The sequence below is a fragment of the Berghia stephanieae genome, chromosome 11, assembly GCF_034508935.2.
Source record: "Berghia stephanieae isolate SIO BIC M18660-M18661 chromosome 11, UCSD_Bste_1.3, whole genome shotgun sequence".
NCBI lineage: Eukaryota > Metazoa > Mollusca > Gastropoda > Nudibranchia > Aeolidiidae > Berghia > Berghia stephanieae.
The window spans coordinates 40854517-40877016 of record NC_088370.1 but is presented as its reverse complement, the minus strand read 5'-3'; the positions used below and the strand labels follow the sequence as shown (position 1 = coordinate 40877016).

General features: G+C 34.2%; 2 protein-coding genes across 3 annotated transcripts in view; both read left to right on the top strand.

Annotated features, from left to right (window-relative positions):
- Positions 1-16601, top strand: part of LOC144957033 (glutathione hydrolase 1 proenzyme-like) — a 39924-nt gene extending 23323 nt beyond the window's left edge. Inside the window, exons 13-17 of one of the 2 annotated variants that reach the window (XM_078887968.1) lie at positions 838-946; positions 2332-2458; positions 5395-5505; positions 6824-7020; positions 9636-16601. In XM_078887968.1, coding sequence (XP_078744094.1) covers positions 838-946; positions 2332-2458; positions 5395-5505; positions 6824-6984 — 508 coding nt within the window. In that variant the 3' untranslated portion in view covers positions 6985-7020; positions 9636-16601. Of the gene's footprint in view, positions 1-837; positions 947-2331; positions 2459-5394; positions 5506-6823 lie in introns of both variants that reach the window. The other variant, XM_078887967.1, reaches the window with a different exon arrangement.
- LOC144957036 (uncharacterized) overlaps positions 1-22500 on the top strand; it is a 326762-nt gene that overhangs the window by 35408 nt on the left and 268854 nt on the right. The gene's annotated exons all lie outside the window — the stretch shown is intronic.

Genomic DNA, 22500 nt, shown 5'->3' with positions numbered 1-22500 from the left:
GTAAGTCTTAAGGTCTATCAATTACCCCAGGGGGTGGGGAGTGGAAATTGCAGAATATAAATGCCATTCATTGTTATCATCATCATCATTATTATTATTAATATTATTATTATTATTATTATTATTATTATTATTATTATTATTATTATTATTATTATTATTATTATTATTATTATTATTATTATTATTATTATTGTAATTCTTCTTCTTCTTCTTCTTCTTCTTCTTCTTCTTCTTCTTCTTCTTCTTCTTGTTATTGTTATTGTTATTGTTATTATTATTATTATTATTATTATTATTATTATTATTATTATTATTATTATTATTATTATTATTATTATTATTATTATTATTATTATTATTATTTTTATTATTATTCTTATTCTTATTAATATAATAATAATAATAATAATAATAATAATAATAATAATAATAATGATAATGATAATAATAATAATAATAATAATAATAATAATAATAATAATAATAATAATAATAATAATAATAATAATAATAATAATGATAATAATAATATATTTATTAAATGACCCGCTTTGTGCCAAAAACTCTCAGTCTGGGCCTTTATGAGGAGAGTTTTTGCCCAGATGCGGTCATTTAAATCAATTGATATTTGAAGGACAAGTTTTCTTGCTAAATTTTTAAATAGGTATTTTTCCAGACGTTAATTGTAAATCTAGAATTTTTTGACTATCCCACTTTCGCAATCACCGTAAAACCTTTAAAAACAATAAAACGATGAGGTATGAATTTCTTTTGACATCATGCAGACGTGTGGTAGATTTATCGATGTTTATTATTTGTGTTTATCATTCTCAGATCAACTGGAGACTTGTTTGGCAATAAAGTGTTACTTTCCGACACTGGGATATTTCTAAATAACAATCTTGGTGACTTCTCTCTGCCTTCAAGCTCCACTCAGGATAATGTAAGAATATGAATTAAAGCACAGTTCTTTTGCTATGGTATTTGATAGATTGTTTTGATGTCATTATTTTTGTGTGTCATCTTTATGTGTCTTTCTGACCCCCCCCCCCCCCCCTCCCATATATCTCTCTCCCTCTCTGTTTCTCTCTATCTATCTCTCTCTCTCTCTCTTGTTCTTGGTAGCGTTGGCGGTTGCCGCTCTAACTCCTCTCTCTCCTGATAGTGTTTGCTGATTCTTTCCCTTCCCAGCCAGTCTCTGTCAGGGAGATCCATCATTTTCGCTCTCTGTCTTCCAGGGGCTCTCTTTCCTGTCACACTTAGTTTTTCTAGGCCCTCTTTTCTCATCACATGTATTTTCTTCTTCTTCTTCTTCTTCTTCTTCTTCTTCTTCTTCTTCTTCTTCTTCTTCTTCTTCTTCTTCTTCTTCTTCTTCTTCTTCTTCTTCTTCTTATTATTATTATTATTATTATTATTATTATTATTGTTATTATTATTATTATTATTATTATTATTATTATTATTATTATTATTATTATTATAAATTTTTTATTTATCTATTTTTAAAATTTATTTATTTATTTATTTTTATTTCCAAAATTCATTTATTATTTTTAACTATAAACGATTACTAAAAGAATGTTATCCCTTTGTTATTATTATAATTTTTAGAATAATTTGTTCAGAGAGGTGTTATGACTATTGGCCAATGGCCTAAATTAAACGATTGATTGATTCATTGATTGATTGATATTTGGGAGAATGAATATGATTTCTTAAAGTGGAAGAAAAAACTGATATTTCATATTCCTGTTTAATTTTAGCTTTAAAAATCCTCTTATTTGTATTAATTTCACCTCGACATAAAATTACTGTTTTGAGATGATGGGTCACAAATGTACATGACGTAATAAAATTTGGAGGACAACATTAGCAATTGGACACGAGGAAGAAGAAGAATTTGGGATGATTTAGACTTTTGATTAAATTTGTATGTTCTATTAGGGAGAATAAATATTATTTCTTACGGTGACAACAACTGATATTTCATATTGCCTATTAAATTCAGCTTTAAAATCCTTTGATTTGTAGTTGGGTCACCCCGACATAATTCTGTTTTGAGGTGATGGGTCACAAATATACACCAAAAAAAAAACGACCAGTCGAGAACAATACCACAGTCTTGCCCTTGGACTCAGTGCCATGAATTAGATTTCAAAGGATATAATATTATCTTTAATCTTGAGGGAAAAAGCAACTACTTTTATTTGCACAAAACAGTGTCACAATTACCCATGCTTCAAACAAGAAAAGACTTTCCAAAAAGATGCAAAAGCCATTCTTTTTTATTTTAAATTGTGATTAAAATAATTTTGTTTGTTTGTTTAGCGGAACAAAGCAGCTGCTAATAAACGGCCCCAGTCCACAATGTGCCCTACCATTGTGTACAACAAGGATCACCCGTGTGATCAGAGATTGGTGATTGGAGGCGTACACGGGCCCTACGTTATCACAGGTCAGTTGATCATTGAATTGAATTGAATTGAATTAATTATTTATTGTCAGTAAAAAATATACATGTATATACATTTTTTTAAAAAAGCCAAATATTTATATAGCACAATATTCATTAAACTTGCTCAAAGTGATTTACTTGGGGTCCCCAGCCAACTGCAACTCTTAACATGTAGGAGAAAGAATAACTAGAAGAACAACAAAAAAGTATGAAAATAATAATTAAAAAAATAATGTGTATTTCCTTAATAGGAATGAGATCACTAAGCCCTTTAAGGCTCTTCATCGACATAAGAATTTTTATTGTGAATACTTTGCATATATATTAGATACTATATATTTTACATTTAAAAAATGCTTCAACTCATATTTTTGTGTTTACCACATTATACTACGAAGCACCTACCAATAGCCTCCAATAGAATAAATGAAGATTTAGAAAGCTTAAACACCTTCTGTGATAAATGGAAATTAAAAGTTAATTGCAATAAAACAGTCTACTCTATATTTACTAAGAGTCATCCTGTTTCCAAGAAAGAAATAACACTCTCCATCCAAGGCCATCGACTCGCGAAAGAAGAAAACCCCATATATTTGGGCATACAGTTAGACAGACAACTATCTCTGAACAAACACACTCAGAATGTAAAAATCAAAGCCACAAAGAGACTCCAGTTACTAAAACGACTAGCCAGTACTAATTGGGGAGCAGACAAAAACTCGCTTCGACAACTCTATTTAGGCTATGTGCGTTCCGTCATGGACTACAATTTAGCCCTCCAAAATGTAGGTAGTAAAAACACACACAAAACCTTGGACAGAGTACAAAACCAAGCCCTTCGCTTCATCTCCGGTGCCCTGAGATCGACACCCACAGCAGCATGTGAAATACATACTAATGTGGAACCACTTGGACTTCGCAGAGAATTAGCAGTGCTTGAAATGGTTGAAAGATACAAACGAAAAGAGGAAAACCATCCAAACAGAATTCTGGCAGAGAAATGGAAACCAAGAATCCCTGCTACACATTGCTAACAACTTGAATGAAAGACACAGACTCCCAGAAAACAGAGAAAAATCTATTTTAATCAGTCAAAAACCTCCATACGCCGAACTAAAACTTCCAAAAATAAAGACTAACCTCATAGAAGAAACAACAAGAAATAAAAACAAATCAGATATACAAACATTAGCAATAAAGACAATTCAAGAATACCCAGACAACTGGATACATGTTTACACAGATGGATCTGCTCACAAAGGAACTAAAAATGCTGGGTATGGGTTTGTAGTAGAATACCCAGATAAAACCTGTGATAAAATCCACAATTCTTGCGGAAGCTCTTGCTCAAACTACGAGGCAGAGGCAGTTGCAATAGAAGCCTCACTGCGACACCTCTCTTCTGTTTTCCAGCTAAACCCTTCAAAACTTCAAAACACTGTCATCTTCACAGACTCCAAATCGGTTCTCCAAGCTCTCGATTTAGATAAACTCTCCTCAACGTTCAATAGTTTAAGATCTCAACTAGATGAATTCCTAACAACACACAGAGTAGACTTATCTCTCCAGTGGATACCGGGACATTCAAATATACCAGGAAATGACAATGCAGACAGACTAGCCAAACTCGGATCAACACTTTTCCAACCATCAATTCCAGTATCCTTAGACACAGCGAAACAAATAATCAAAACAAATAAGAGAGAAGAATGGATGAACAGTTGGGCAATGAGCACCACGGGTAGATGTATGTTTTCCCATATGACCACTCCTGTAAAGACTGATTGCCTAAATAAGCTCAGAAGACACCAGCAAAGCATCATCTTTCAACTAAGAACACAACACATACTGCTCAACAACCATTTAAGCAAAATTACAAAAGACACATCCCCTTCCTGCCCCCTATGTCAACACCCCAATGAAACAGTAACACACCACTTGCTTGAATGTCAACCTCTTGAAGACCTGAGATGCACATTCCTCCCACCAAATCCAAGCATCAGTAACACACTTTATAGTCACCTGGAACAACTACAAAAGACATCTAACTTCTACGTCATGGCACAAGACCGAAGGGCTAGAGCTCAGGTGGTCGCTGGTTCGGATAAGTAAGTAAGTAAGTAAGTGTTTACCACATTGTAGAGGGTGTCCATTTATAGGTCCCTAAAGAATCGGAAAATCTCAAAAACCAGTCGGGATAGAGACATCCAGCTTTTTTTTTTCATAGTATGTAGAATTTATCCGAGTTTTGTATCGGTTTAATTTAGTTTAGAAACTAACTTGGATAATTTTCTGAAGTTTTGCAACAAACAATGTTTTTATCCCAACTAATTCCTCGAGCTTTTCCAATTCTTCATCATGAAATAATGAATGGACACCTTGTACTTTATAGCTAGAATTCTTCCATTACATATAAAACTACTGTCTTGAAAAAGATTATACTCTTGTGTAAAACGAGTACCAGGCCATTAATAGCGTTTCTCTGTCTAAAACAGTAATTTCCATCACACTACAGTTATAATTAATGCTCCGTCCTGCATTTTAAATATTGGTTTTCTTGTAAAATGCTTTGAGCATGTTTAGCGGATATAAAGCTATTGTAATGCTCATTAGTGGCTATGTGGTCTTGTGGGTATGACACTCGCTTTCGGATCGGAAGCCTGGGTTCGAGCCTCGTGCTTGGCGCATAGTTGAGTCCTTGGAAAAGGCTCTTTACTCACATTCTCTCACCGTCCCAGCGTTGTCTTTGTCCGAAAAATTGTAATATCGCCTAACAGGCGTCATGTCCTGTCCTTCATGCTAAATGTTGCTGTTGACCAGGGACCCCTTGTAAAGCGCTTTGAGCACATTTAGTGGATATTGCGCTATATAAAGCTCAAAAGTTTTATAACAAGATAAATTTTAATTCTTTTTTTTTTTTTTTTAAATCTCTTTAGGGTTAGCTCAGACCATCATCAACAACATTTTATTTGGAGAAAAGTTGTCTGCTGCTTTGTCAGCCCCAAGACTACATAACCAACTTTATCCAAATATCACCAAATATGAAGGTAAGGCATTTGGACTTTCGTTATTATTATTATTATTATTATTATTATTATTATTATTATTATTATTATTATTATTATTATTATTATTATTATTATTATTATTATTATTATTATTATTATTATTTTATTTTATTTTTTTATTATTATTATAAACATCATCATCATCATCATCATCATCATCATCATCATCATCATCATCATGATGATCATGATAATAATAATAATAATAATAATAATAATAATAATAATAATAATAATAATAATAATAATAATAATAATAATAATAATAATGATGATAATAATAATGATAATGATGATGATGATGGTGGTGGTGGTGGTGATAATGATGATGATGATGGTAAGGATGATAATGAAAACAACAACAACAACAATAATATGTTATTGATAATAATATTACTACTATTAGTAAACTTACTTATAAAGTTCCTTACACCAAAGTCTCCAAAAGCTGTACAGAGATAGGTTGTGCAAAATTTACGAACACCGCCCACATCACATGCATTCACCCACCTACACACACAAGCAAACTCACACGTACAGCACTTCACCCAGGGATACACAACACACGCCCACACTCACACACACACACACACATACACAAGGTCACAGCTAACACAATCAGGATAGAGATTGATCAAAGTTAATGTCACTCGGGTCTATGTTATTGTTTTTTGCCATCCACTCTTAAGAGTAATTCTCACTGAACTGTGAATTATCCAGACTATAAAAGTTCATGGTTACACAGAGTTTTGTGTGTTGGTCAGTTGTACTTCTGGATGACAATGTTGTGAGCTTCTTAGCCAAGCGCTTACTATCTATATATTTATCAGTTTTGAGGTGTTTCTTAAGATCTCAATGTCAGAAGCAGATCTATGGGAAAAAGGAAGAGAATTCCAAATGATGGAGCCTGCAGTGCTGAAGGCTCTTTCAATATGTGACCCATCATCTCAAAATGGTATTATGTCGGGGACGAACCATATGCATAAAAGCCGAATTAAATGTTAAACTGGTCAAAAATATAAATTGTTGGCATTAGCACCCTAAAATATAGTATCTAATCTACTCAATAAAACATACAAACACAATACAAGTCTGATAGTTCTGGCTATAAATTCAATTTTCAACATCTTAACCATCCCGACTTAATACTGTTTTGAGGCGAAGGGTCACATATAACGTTTCAGCTTTTATTGACATAACGCTTTAAGATGGAGGATGAAGGGTCTCATAATTTTAATTAAAAATTAAAACATTTTTTTTTTTGTAATTGAAATTTTAAATTAATGTTTGCTTTCAGCTGATTTCCCCAAGAACATCGTGACAGATCTCAAGAAGAGGGGCCATGACATGGAGCAAGTTCGCACCATGACGAGTCAGGTGACGGGAATAAGGAAATCCAACGATGACATCACCATCGGAATCGACCCTAGATCTCAAAGTGGGGAGGATCATTATTGATGACATCGATAATGTTTGTGTGGCATGTTGATTATGGTATAACTCCTAATGTCCATACATGACATCGATAATGTTTGTGTGGCATGTTGATTATGGTATAACTCCTAATGTCCATACATGACATCGATAATGTTTGTGTGGCATGTTGATTATGGTATAACTCCTAATGTCCATACATGACATCAATAATGTTTGTGTGGCATGTTGATTATGGTATAACTCCTAATGTCCATACATGACATCAATAATGTTTGTGTGGCATGTTGATTATGGTATAACTCCTAATGTCCATACATGACATCGATAATGTTTGTGTGGCATGTTGATTATGGTATAACTCCTAATGTCCATACATGACATCGATAATGTTTGTGTGGCATGTTGCTTATGGTATAACTCCTAATGTCCATACATAGATTTTTTTTCTCTCTTAAATGTCTGTGCAATTTTTTTTTCTAAATATCATTTTGTAAAATATTAATATGAATGGCCGAAGAAAATCAGTGGTAGCTCGCAAACCTACATTGTTCAGAAATATTAATTTTAATATCGGTCTTACGTAATATGGGTTTTCAGATTTGAGTTGATTTGTATTGTGGAACAGTTCATGCTTCAAAGGAATTATTTTTTTATTTTTTATTTTTTAAATAACTTGAAAACATTCTTGTTCTCACGTGGACAATGTTTTTTTTTCTTCTGTACAGTATTCATTCCAACTTTTAATCTTTATAAGTAACCCACCATCTCACTGCGGTATTATGTTGGGATGAACTAGGATCTCCAAATTGAATTTTTAGCCCAAAAAAAAAATAAAAAAATATGGGGCTAAATTCTACCAGTTCTGATCGAAATTTATTACAATATCTTACATTGAAAGCCAAAAGTTTGTATTTATTTATAATTTTGATTCTGAACACAATTTTCAGAATCCTATTCATCTCAACATAATTCCATTTTGAGTCAAATTTACTCATTTTATCAACTTTATGAATACCAATCTCGAAGACCATAACTCAATTTCTACTCATGTTAATGTCTTATAAGAAAGTACGAAATACTCATGACTGTATGTGGAATCATAGATTGTATTCATTTTTATTTATTTATGTCTATAGAGCAGTAAAGTTAGGTGCCCCAAACGTAAACAATAACAAGTTGCTGGTGATTTCCGTTAGGGACCGGAATAATTTACGCACAATATAGGTCTCCCAATTTTGTAGTTTGAGTTGTAGGCAATACACTTTCAGTATTGAAAATATGTTTACATAAAATCTAACAGTTGCAGAAATAATAATATAAGGCTAAATTATTATGAAAATCAGGCTCCGAATAATTCTCGTTTTGTTCACACCAGCGCAATAATTTGCTCTGGTCTAAAAATAGATAGACTGTAACTTTTGATAAATTTTAGAAAATTTTACCTTTTGTTCCATAAAATATCCATATCTAGACATTATTTGATGCATGATCGAGTATTTATGAATATGTTTTTCTTTTGCCACCTAACAGCCAAATTTTAAAGGTTATTTTTTTCTATTATTTACATTGGAACGTGAGCTGTCAAGACAGGAACATGTGGTTTGCCACGTGCTTCTCGACCTTTGTTTACATTTGGGGCACCTAACTTTACTGCTCTATAATTCAACAAAAATGATCACGGCAACTGATATTCCTGGACCAACAAGAAAATTCTGATGCGAGGATGTAACCAAGAATGCCAATTTTCCATCTATTTACGTAATTCAGTATGTTTTATAAACCCTCAGTATATTTTCCAATCCCCTGCTAAACTGAAAAAAGTAAATACATTTAATGTCTTTTTACTGCGATTCAGCAATTAGAAATGGGATGGTTTATGTGTTTGCGTAAAAGTTCAGTAAATTTTTGCCTCCTGAATGTAACAATAGCTCTTTTCATAAAATTCAGATACAAAAAGACATGGAAATTATGTAACTTAAAGAAGGATAGAGATGGCTTGGCTTTCATCCAAAAAATAACAAATTAACACCAGAAGTTTGGCAGGATTTGCTAATTTGGGAGGCAGCGTGGCTCAGCCGTACGGTCTTTGCTTCGTACCTGAAAGTACCGAGTTCGAATTCGCTCACCCACCACTGCGCTGTGTGGCCTTGAACAAGTCACCTCACCCTAGCTCAGTTTGCAGCACTGCACTGCATCTGATGCTTGGGTTATTCCAGTCTTTCCTTGGAATAGACCCTAGAGACAATTTTCCCCGATGGGATGAATAAAGGGAATTTTGTTTTAATCTGACGATGAACAAGTGAGGCAGTGACTTCCAAAACCTGCTAAGTCACATTTTCACCATTTAGAGAAAATTGCAACAATTTTTTTCTTTTTTTGTTTTTGTGACTTAATGAAGAAAATAGGTCAACACCCTGAGTGTTTTGAAACTTCAAATTTTCTCTGGTGTTTCTAAGGTGTCAAATAGATTTGCTCTTGAGTATTAACTCATTTTTATATCTGGATGTGACTTAGCATGTTTTGAAAGTCCTTAAGTGTGGACGGCATATCAACTTTGTCCACACTTTTTCTACATTTTGAAATGCGAATCCATTCGTTATTTTTTGAGCCAGATCTTTCAGTTTTTTGTTTTCTTTAATTAATTTGTTTTTTTAAAAAAAAATTCATACCAGAAAAACTGATGAACCAGATCTTGCCAAAGTTTTTTAAAGAGCAACTTAAGACTGAAACCTATATATATCTTTTTATTTTCTACGAGGAAGCCTTCAAAGTTTACGGTTCCCCACTCAAGAGTGGATGCTCACTTGCTTGCACTCTTTCATACTATCATCTTTGATGAAATTTGGAATAGTCTGATATCTCCAGTGAAAAATCGGTGGAATCTTCAAGTCCGTTTGTCAAAACCTTATGCTTTTTATTTTGTTGTTGTTGATTTAATTATATATTTTTTTAACCCTATGTAAGTAGGGTTTGCTTCTACTCCAATATGGCAACAGATCTTCCCAGTTTCATCAAGAGTAGCAGTAAGACTGATGCATGTTGGGGCCTAATTGAATCCTGAATTTGTGTACCTATCTGTTACTGCTATCTTGGTAAAATCATTTAGGTCTGCATTTTTTTTTTATCAAATCCACAATGGACGAAATTTGTTTAGGATTCGAATGAAATTCAGTCTCGCCTTTTAAGGGTTAAACTGTCATACGTTTAATAAGAGCCTCAAAATGATAACCAGAGTTTTGAATCTTGCATATTAAAGATCTTCAAATTATATTGATTTTTAAAAATGTGACAATAATTTATTATTTTAAATCTTCTTGTTTTTCTTGTTCTTCTTGTTCTTCTCCTCCTCCTCTACGTCGTTGTCCTTGTCCTCTTTTTCATTCACCTTCTCCTCCTCCTCCTCCTTCTTCTTGTTCTTGTTCTTGTTCTTGTTCTTCTTGTTCTTGTTCTTCTTCTTGTTCTTCTTCTTCTTCTTCTTCTTCTTCTTCTTCTTCTTCTTCTTCTTCTTCTTCTTCTTCTTCTTCTTCTTCTTCTTCTTCTTCTTCTTCGTTGTTTATTTTTTTTCATTTCGAATTATATGTGCTGGATTTTTAAATTGTGATTATATATTGATTTAATATATATATTTATATACTTCATCCTCATTCCTGCATTTCCACATTTGTCTCATTGTTTTCAGAGAAGTAAGAAAATACTGTTTTTTGATTTATTTGTTTTATATACTTAATGTATTTATACATTGTTGTTAATGTCAAAACTGTTTATGAAAAACACATCAACCAGAATGACTGAAGGATAAATTTCACAGGGCTCAGAAAAATGTAATGAATAGGCATGGGGTAAAAGTAACCCGGGTAAACTGCGGATATAGTCGGTGTTAGGGTTGAGTGAGTTAACACTTCATATTGTTTTTCTTGTTGACTGAGGGAGGGTTTGGAGACTGAAACGTTTAATATTTTGTACTTATTTGAAACTGTCATATTCATTCTATATTTAACTCTGGTTAAAGCCTCTGGTAGGTTGGTATATATATTTCGTTCTGTGACTTTCTTGTCTCAATATTGTGTTTTGTCAGGATAAGTCATCCACTGAAGATTTTTGACCAATCAAAACACGGGATTCATGACAAACCTTCAAACCCGCTCAGACAAACATAACTGGTTATTTACTAACAATAGAAAGAACAAAGTTCATGTAACACTGCTCTTTGTTATTGTTTTTTAGACTGCAAGTTGGGTGATTAGTTCTCACTAGATTCTCTCAGTTAGACTATAAACCTTTAAGGTTACACATAGTCATGTGTGTTGGTATGATTGCTTTGGCAAATAGAAGCAGTAAATATTTTACGTTCATATACACATACCAATGTGTAAGACGTGTGTTGTTCGCTTAGTTCAGCAATGACTGTCATTGTTTGCTGAATATTGACTTTTAGGACTCCTTTGAGGTCAAAGGACAAGGGGCGTGGTTAAGTTCCTTCCACTACATGTTTATAGAATATAAGGCCTAAATTATAAAATGTGAGTAAAATTCAACCAAATCCGAAATTCCAATCAAGGTCAAAAACTGTAAATTCACTTTTCATTATCTGTTTCAGCCTGATATAATCCATTTTGAGGCAGGTGGCCACATATGTGTTAACAGTTAAATGATGAAGAAAATAAAAAATGGAGAGAAGAGATATGAATGAGAGGCTTTTTAAAAATTGCTCTATAAATCTCTGTGCCACAACAACCACATATCATAGTGAATGTATGTAATTTGAAAGAAGCCAAATGATTGACAACCGGGTATCTGTGATAAGATAAACAAGATAATAAAAATAATACAGTGGAACCCCTGTATAACAGCTCCCAATATGTCAGTCACCCGATTATAATAGCAGTCTTTGAAATCCCCAATTTTTTTTATTATCCCCCTTTGTCTTTAGTAAAATTTAAAATGCAATAAATTTATTAAAAGGGAATTTGAAATATCAGTTTTTTCTTCCACTTTAAGAAATAATATCAATGAATCAATCAAGTGTTTATTTTAGGCCATTGGCCAATAGTCATAACATCTCTCTGAACAAATTATTTTTAAACAGCCTACTCGATTATAACAGGATGCACGAAACCCACTCAATATCTCCACACACAATGTATTAGCCCACATTACTCTCAGCTAACTGGGTTGGGATCCTGACCTCCCATAGCGGGCAGGGAGGTACACACTGTGTCTTCTATCGCCTTATATCTGTTATCCAACATGCTTTCTGTCTTTGTCTTGGAATGAGATTACTTGGTTTTGTCCTGGCCCTGGCTGGAGTCCTGGCTGGGAGGAAAACAGTCAAATCCATACTTATTGTTTTGGGAGATGATATTTTTTTCCTTGTAAATCATCTCTCTGTTATGTATTATTATATTTATTATTTTGAATTTATAATGTAAGAATTTGAGTGTATTCCTCTTTGTTGGATTTTGTGCTTGTGTCCGGATGAGACTTATAGGTTGTCTCAAACTAATTACTTTGATAGTGTGCTCTTGGAATCTACATCTGATCCCTATTTGTTCCCAGTTCTCCTACTGGGTGGGGATCCTGACCTCCCATAGCGGGCAGGGAGGTCCATACTGTGTCTTCTATCCCCTTATATCTGTTTTCCAACATGCTTTCTGTCTTTGTCTTGGAATGGGATTACTTGGTTTTGTCCTGGCCCTGGCCGGAGTCCTGGCTGGGAGGAAAACAGTCAAATGCTCTTGGAATCTACATCTGATCCCTATTTGTTCCCAGTTCCCCTATGTTTTACTTTTTCTTGGGTGCTTTAATTGTAACTCTATAACGTTTTACTATGCCATTTTCTTCCTTTTTACTGGCGCTGATATAACCTAAATGTGTTGCAAGCGCCGTAAAACCCTTAACAACAAACAAAAACAAACAGCCTAAAATCGATTATAACAGGATGCACGAAACCCACTCAATATCTCCACACACAATGTATTAGCCCACATTCCTCTCAGCTAAGCCTACAGCTAAAAAAGACAACCGAGAGCTACCCTAGGCCTAGTCCATGAATGCTCTGTATGTTAGTGTGTTTGTGTGTGTGTGTGTGTGTATGTTAGTGTGTTTGTGTGTGTGTTAGTGTGTTTGTGGGTATGGGCTACTGACTACTCTTTGCTATATCATTTTAAATGGTGATTTAGGTCATTTGGGTTATCTCCCTTGAAATTCGGTTATAACAGGACTCGGTTTTAACAGGGATTTTAGGCTGGTCCCATCATTATTGTTATACTGAGGTTCCACTGTATGTCCCTTTGAATATATTCTACAAAATATGTACTCTCTTTAAGTTATCAATTTTGTCTTTGCAATAATGTTTATTTACTTATTTATTATTTTTAAAAAAATAAATTATATGCCTGTATGGATTTTATATATTACAGATTTTCCCCTCAGTTTGTTGCTACTTGATGCTGGAATGTGGTTCCACCCATCCTGTTTGTGTAGCTATATGGTCTAATGATCAGAAGGCCCAGTGTTCGAGCCCATCTCTGAGCATAGTTGAGTCCGAGGAAAAGGCTCTTTTCCCACATTCTCTCACTATACTCAGGTTTAAAATGAGTACCTGGCCATTAACAGCGTTGTCTTTATCCTAAAAAAATTGTAATATTGCCTAACAGGTGTCACGTCTCTTTCTACATTTAATGCTTTGCTGTTGATTAGAGATCTCTTGTAAAGGGGCTTTGAGTACCTTTAGTGGATATTGCACGATATAAATGCTCAATATTTTGTTGTTTTCTTTTTTGATAAATGAAGATTTGGTAAAGTAGTTTAGTTCGATAAAAGTGGACACTAAATTTTTAAACATGCATATTTTATTTACAAGTAGATTTGACAACAAATGCACCGTTCAAATATTATGTTCCCTATAGAACCATTCCTCTTTGTTTTCTATTTTCTCCTGTACTTTTAATTGTAAATCTAGAACCATTTTCTCATTTCCTTCCTTTTTACTGAGTCAGATCTGTTCTCACCTTTATCTCCCCCTATGATTACTACATTGCCATTGTTTACTTATGGAAATTGTGAAACTTTTATTATAAGATCTGAAATCATTCCAATAGTAGAAATTATATAGAAAATATTCTGTCACAAACAGATTGTCCCGATTAAGTGACAGTTCCAATAAAATGGCGCTCCTTATACTGGGTTTGACTGTGTAGTAATTTTCAATTCTAACTTTCTGATGATATTAACCAATTGACAATGACATGCACCTTAAGTCCTCGGTGGAGTCTTCTGATTTCCCAATGATGGGCAGAGAGGTAATTATTTGCTGTATGTGTAATTCTCTTTCCATGTTGCTCTTGTCTTTTTTTTTTGGATTGAGATTATTCGAGAATTTTTTTTTCGTTCTGGAGGAGATCCTTAGCTGGGATAAAAATGGTCAACTGGGTGGGGATCTTGACCTCCCATTTATAATGTAAGAATTTGAGTGTATTCCTCTTTGTTGGATTTTGTGCTTGTGTCCGGATGAGACTTATAGGTTGTCTCAAACTAATTACTTTGATAGTGTGCTCTTGGAATCTACATCTGATCCCACTGGGTGGGGATCCTGACCTTCCATAGTGGGCAGGGAGGTACATGCTGTGTCTTCTATCCCCCCATACCCGTTTTCCAATTGTTTCCTGTCATTGTCTTGGAATGAGATTACTTAGTTTTGTCCTGATCCTTGCCGGAGCTCCTTGGCTGGGAGGGAAACAGTCGAATGTATAGTTATAGTTTTGGGAGATGATATTTTTTTCCTTGTAAATCATCTCTCTGTTATGCATTGTATTATGTTGAGTTTACATATTATATTAAATGATTGGTAAACATTTGAGTGTATTCCTCTTAGATGGGACCTGTGCTTGTTTCTGGATGAGACTTTTAGGTGATCTCAAACTAAGTGCATTGGTGGTCTGCTCTTGGAATCTACATCTGATCCCTATTTGTTCCCAGTTCCCCTATGTCTTACTTTTTCTTGGGTGCTTTTATTGTAATTCTATAACTTTTTACTATCCCATTTTCTTCCTTTTTACTGGCGCTGATATAACCTAAATGTGTTGCAAGCGCCGTAAAACCCTTAAAAACAAAAAACAAACAAAACATCTGATCCCTATTTGTTCCCAGTTCTCCTACTGGGTGGGGATCCTGACCTCCCATAGCGGGGATCCTGACCTCCCATAGCGGGCAGGGAGGTCCATACTGTGTCTTCTATCCCCTTATATCTGTTTTCCAACATGCTTTCTGTCTTTGTCTTGAAATGAGGTTACTTGATTTTGTCCTGGCCCTGGTTGGAGTCTTGGCTGGGAGGGAAACAGTCAAATGCATAGTTATTGTTTTGGGAGATGATATTTTTTTCCTTGTAAATCATCTCACTATTATGTATTATTATATTTGTTATTTTTAGTGTATAATGTAAGCATTTGAGTGTAGTCCTCTCTGTTGGATTTTGTGCTTGTGTCCGGATGAGACTTATAGGTGATCTCAAACTAGGTACATTGGTCGTATGCTCTTGGAATCTACATCTGATCCCTATTTGTTCCCAATTCCCCTTTGTCTTACCTTTTCTTGGGTGCTTTAATTGTAATTCTAGAACTTTTTACTATCCATTTTCTTCCTTTTTACTGGCGCTGATATGACCTAAATGTGTTGCAAGCGCCGTAAAACCCTTAAAAACAAAAACAAAAACAAAAATGGTCAAGTGTAATATACCTATTTTAAAATATTTTTTGAGATATGTTATATTTTTCCTTGTTAATCCTCTTTCTATTCTCATACTTATATAGTTATTAGTTCTGAATATATTGTGCTTTGTAAACATTTGAGCGTATTCTTCATAGCAGGAATCTTTGTTTGTGTCTTGATAGAACTTTTAGGTCATGTCAAAAGAGCCATATCTGTGGATTGCTCGTGGAATCCTCTGATCCATATTTGAACCAATCACCTTTGTCCTACTTTTTCTTTGGTGTTTTTTAACTTCAGACCTACACCTTTCTCCTTTTCATCTTCCTTTTAACTGGTGCCGAAATTACCTAATAGTGTTGCAAGCGCCGTAAACCCCCTAAGAATAAACGAGCGAAAAATTTTTAGGGATGACCATTGTACGAGCAGGTATACAGTGTTCAGATGACTGTTTTGGTAACATTCGATTTGCTTTTGTCTGTGTTCAAGAATTCCTTGAAAATATTTCTTTTTTGATGTAATGTACTTTCTATATTGTTTTGTGTTCATGTAATTTAGAGCGCTAAGAGCCTTTGTTGAGGAAAAAGTCGCTCTATAAGAGTCTATTATTATTATTATTATTATTATTATTATTATTATTATTATTATTATTATTATTATTATTATTATTATTATTATTATTATTAAAGTTTGTATAATATGGTAATGGTTTTTATTTTCAAACCTTAAATGTGTTGTGCTTAATTTTGTGAAATGTTAAATCTACACATAACGTTTAGTGCTGATCTTTTTGTTGGTGCTTAATTACCACATTCCCATTGCAAAATCTTGTGTTGTTTTTTTTGTTTTTAAAAAAAATTTTGATATAATTAATTAAAACTATTATTGTGTAGAATTGGAATCCACTAATTTAATAAATAAGTCCCCTCACTTGATTGGTGTTGTTGTTGTTATTATTATTATTATTATTATTATTATTATTATTATTATTATTATTATATTATTATTATTATTATTATTATTATTATTATTATTGTTATTGTTATTAGTTATTATTATTATTATTGTTATTGTTATTATTATTATTATTATTATTATTATTATTATTATTATTATTATTATTATTATTATTATTATTATTGTTGTTGTGATAGATATAATTATTGTTCAGTTTTATTTTTATAACATGACACCACTAATGAAGACTTATTTTAAAATTAGTTTTTGTGATCTTTTCATGTTTTGCAATAATTACGTTAATTTTTCCCCCATGGATAATTTGATTAAAAGTGGAATTCAAGTATTTTAAAAAATCCCATCTGTGTTACGCGTTGCTGTTTCCTTTAGAAAGTTTAAAAAAAAAAAAGTTATATACAACTTTTTTAAAAATTCGAGTGAAATTTGTGTGCCATGTTTTGGGCTGTTAGTTGGAGCTAAAGGTAGGATCTTAGTCTTAGTTAGTGTCTTCTCACCTCCCATGATGAGTAGAGAAGTCACTTTTGCTGTGTGTTTTACCCCCCTATATCTGTTGTCCCTTTTCACGTTGCTCTCTGTCTTTGCCCTGGCTTGAGATTTCACTGCTGTTTTCCTGGTCCTGTCCGAGTAGAGGTCCCCTTGTGTGAAAGGCAGCCAAATTTATAGTTCCTTTTTTGTTTGTTTTGATTTTGAGAGATATGTTTTTCCTTGTAAATCATCTCTCTGTTATGTAATCTTAAATTTCTAGTTGTGACTATAATATTGTACTTTGTGGGTGTGTCCTTAATAGCGGGATCTTCTGATTCTGCCTGGATAGGACTTAAACTTAAAGATAACGTCAAAATAGGTACATGCATTGGTGGATTTCTCGTGGAATCTTGTATTCCCTATTTGAACGTTAGTCTTTCTTTGAGGATTTTTACTTCAAATCAACAACTTTTTCATTATCACATCCCTTTTTACTTGCGCTGAAATGATCTAGGTGGGTGGGATTCCTGACCTCCTATAGTGGGGCAGGGAGGTACTTCCTGTGTCTTATATCTCCCTATGTCTGTTTTCCAACATGCTTTTTGTGTTTGTCTTGGAATGAGATTACTTGGTGTTGTCCTAGCCCTGACCGGATTCCCATGCTGGGAGGGAACCAGTCAAATGTATATTTATTATTTTGGAAGTTTTTCTTTTTCTTTGAAATCATCCCTCTGGGCGGGGTTCCTGACCTCCCATAGCGGGCAGGGAGGTCCATACTGTGTCTTCTATCCCCTGTACCTGGGTGGGGTTCCTGACCTCCCATAGCGGGCAGGGAGGTACATACTGTGTCTTCTATCCCCTTATATCTGTTTTCCAACATGCTTTCTGTCTTTGTCTCGGAATGAGATTACTTGGTTTTGTCCTGGCGCTGGCCGGAGTCCTAGCTTGGAGGGAAACAGTCACATGCATAGTTATTGTTTTGGGAGATGATATTTTTTTCCTTGTAAATCATCTCTCTGTTATGTATTATTATTTTTATTTTGAATGTATAAGTATAATGTAAGCATTTGAGTGTGTTCCTCTTTGTTGGATTTTGTGCTTGTGTCTGGATGAGACTTGTAGGTGATTTCAAACTAAGTACATTGGTGTTATGCTCTTGGAATCTACATCTGATCCCTATTTGTTCTCAGTTCCCCTTTGTCTTACTTTCTCTTGGGTGCTTTAATTGTAATTCTAGAACTTTTTACGATCCCATTTTCTTCCTTTTTACTGGCACTGATATAACCTAAATGTGTTGCAAGCGCCGTAAAACCCTTAAAAACAAACAAACAAATCATCCCTCTGTTATGCATTGTATTATAATTTTTGTTTTACATATGATTTGTAAACATTTGAGTGTGTTCCTCTTAGTGGGGACCTGTGCTTGTGTCTGGATAAGACTTTTAGGTGATCTCAAACTCCTACACTGATAGTATGCTTCTGGATTCTTCATCTGTTCCCTATTTGAACTAATCCCCTTTTTTCCTGTGTACTTTAATTGTAATTCTATAACATTTTACTATCCCATTTTCTTCCCTTTTCACTGGCGCTGATATGACCTTGATGTGTTGCAAGCGCCGTAAATCCCTTAAAACCAAACCAAACCCAAATGATCTAGAAGTGTTGCAAATGCTGTGAAAACTCTAAAAGACCCTTTTATCTTTTTCTGTGGCTTTATGCTATGACCATCTGTAAGTCAATGGTCCTTCTATAAAGCTTTGTTTGCCTACATTGAGAGGACAGGATGTTGTAATAAATCACTGAGGCAAGTTATATAAGAAGACGGAAGTGATTTATTTTTAGTTTTGAATTTTTTATTGGTGAAAAAAGAAAAAAAAAAAAAAAACGAAAGGAAAAATGTAAAATGATTATACAATTGAATAAATATAACAATGACGATGAGAATGAGAATGGTGACGGTGATGATCATTAGATGATGATGATGATGATGATGATGGTGATGATGATGACATCGACGGCTACGATGTCTTCGACGAAGACGACGATTATTTTGATAAGGAGGAGGAAACGGACAGTGATTATGACGATGCTACTACTAATACTACGTACTACTCCTCCTCCTCCTCCTCCTCCTCCTACTACTACTACTACTACTACTCCTCCTCCTACTACTACTCCTCCTCCTACTACTACTACTACTACTACTACTACTACTACTACTACTACTACTACTACTACTACTACTACTACTACTACTACTACTACTACTACTACTACTACTGCTGCTGCTGCTAATAATAATAATAATAATAATAATAATAATAATAATAATAATAATAATAATAATAATAATAATAATAATAATAATTATGATAATTATAATAAAGATAATAATGGTGATGATGATGTTGATAGTTGTGATAATACTGATAACAATAATAGTAATAAACACAAGTCATCGTATAATAAAATCATTTCTTCGTTGGGAACACTTCTCTTTTTGTGAATAGTGCCTTACCAACCAATTTTTCACCTGTTAGCCTGGCATTATTTAACACCATGATGTACTGAAAGAAGACGATGTATACATATATGCAGGTCTGACATCCGAACACAATTACGGGCCTATTTTAGTACTGTTGTAATGGGCAATATTTTGCCTCATTTTAAAAATGGATTTCCATTACAACAATTCAATACGCCATTAACAAAATAGGTTATCAGACCTACACACAAATGCACGTCGAGAGAAGACATTTATTTATTTATATCGTATACAAAGTCATTTATAGATGAAGAAAACGTCTTTGGCTTGTCTCAAATGGACATTCTACACGATATGATCTCGGGGTCAATGTCCATTGAAAGATCACTCCCTCTTTTATGTCCAGGTAAACACAAGAATCTGCTACATTATGATTCAATATGTAACATATTCATTCTTTGTTCTCCACTCCGAAGGACTGATTACATGCACACTCCCAATGATTTTGGAACCGGAATAGTTGATCCAGGGGTCAAAGTCCATTGAAGATCATCCATCCATCCTCGCTCTTTAATTTTATGTCCAGGTAAACACAAGAATCTGCTACAAGATAGTAATGCTATGATACCTTATGATTCAATATGTAACATATTCATTCTTTGTTCTCCAATCCGAAGGACTGATTACATGCACACTCCCAATGATTTTTGAACCGGAAGAGTTGAAGGTGTTACGTCAAGACTTTTCTGCTCTATTTATTTAGGCTGGACTTCACAGTGGTGTAATGGGGTATACTTTGCATTAGTTTGAGACGATATAATATACTTATTTGCAGGTCTGGTAACTCAAATTTGTTCTGGGCTCACTGTTGTAATGGAAATGCACTCTAAATTGAGCTTTATATAGCGCAATATCCACCAAATGTGCTCATAGCGCTTTACAAAGGGTTCCTGGTCAACAGCAAACAGCAACATTTAACATGTAGGACGGGACATGCCGCCTGTTAGGCGATATTACTGTTTTTCGGACAAAGACAACGCTGTTAACGGCCAGGTACTCGTACGGTGAGAGAAAGTGAGTAAAGAGCCTTTTCCAAGGACTCAACTATGCGTCGAGCGCGAGGCTCGAACCCAGGACCTTCAGAAATATTCTCAAACCAACGCAAAACATTGGCTATGAAAACAATAATATTGTTAAACCAAGCCCGTAATTGCGTTTGATTCTCAAACCTTTTAATATTAATGTGCACTTCGGTCTGAGAATATTTTCATAACAACTACGATGCCATCGCAATTTAGGTTACCAGACTTGTAAATAAGCACAGTCGGGTTAAGTTGAAATAATCAGATATATAAAATTTTATGTCTATGCGCCTTAACCTTCTCCTTACCAACCATAGGAAAATCGTCATATTTGTTACGATCCAACCGTCACTTTTCTCATCCAGATTTCATTTCTTTTTGCTATAGCTATAAAAACTTGACATTCTGTAACAGAGCCCATATTGTCCAACAATATTATGTATAGAATGCGCTTGTTGCTTTTCTGTTTGAGTAAGAAATGTCTGTTTTTGTGTTGGGTGGGTGTGAAGTTTTTGGGGAAAATTATGAAAATGGCTGGTAAGGAAAGGGTTAACCTTCTCCTTACCAACCATAGGAAAATCATCACATTCGTTACGATGCAACCAACAATTGTCTCATTCCGATTTCTCTTGCACGTCACAAAATGTTTTAAAATGCTTTGATTACAGCTGTTAATACTAAACACTGTGTTGTAGAGCTCACTTATTACTTTTTTGTTTGATTAAGAAAAGTCTATTTTTTGTGCTGTGTGGGTGTGAATTTTCGGGGGAAAATTAAAAAAATAGCTGGTAAGGAGAGATTTAAGAAACTACTAACGACTAGGTGAAAATGGAAAGTCTTCGGAAGGGAACAATAAAGACAGCTACTGACTAGCGTCTATCTAAGGGTAGCAAGCAATTGCCATCGTCCATTTTACCGCAGCTATCGTAAACTAATAGCCTGAAACTGACCAAAAAAAAATGACGTCAATGGACAAGTCTTTGTCCACAAAAGAAAACATATTGTGAGTTGTATTCAATAGGTCAACAAATGGAATCATTTGTTTCCTTGAGCACTACTAACGACAACTCACTAGACGCTGCGCAAATCTAAAAAATATTACGTCAAAAGATAAGTCCTAGAGTCAGGCTATAAGTTAACGATGGCTACGGTTTTACGCTCTAGAAACCGGGATAAACTTCGGCTTCATGGGTCTATCTAATGGCTCTGAAGGACTACAAAAGCATAAAACTATAAATTCAGTTTTCAGAATAACTATCACTCCGATATAACATTATCACTCCCATAAAACGTTGTTAGAGATAAAGGGTCACAAATAATATTTCAGTTAAAGAATGAAATCTAGATATTAAAAATTCAAGTTTTCATAATGGTTGTTGTTCTTTCTGCTTGTGTGTTAAATTATAAGGAAATGTTTTATATCATTTTAAGACGTTTCAGGTTAAATACATGGGAGGTGGAAGGGAGGGGGGGGGGGGTTGATTTTCAAAACCTGCTACGTCTCGTAGTCAAATGAAACTGCTACAGTGGAACCTTACTCTGTATAACAGTGATGATGTGACCAGCCTAAGTTCGCTGTTATAACCGTGTCCTGTCATAGCCGAAATACAAGGGAAACAACCCAAACGGCACTGATCACCATTTTAAAAATGTCATATGTAGTTGTGTCTATGTGTGTGTTTTGTGTTACACAATCTACCTGCAATGTGCTCAAATCGCTTTAAAGCGGTTCCTAGCCGACAGCAACACTGAACACGGAGAACGAGACATGACTGACGTCTCTTAGATGATATTACCATTTTTTTCTGACAGAGACAACGCTGT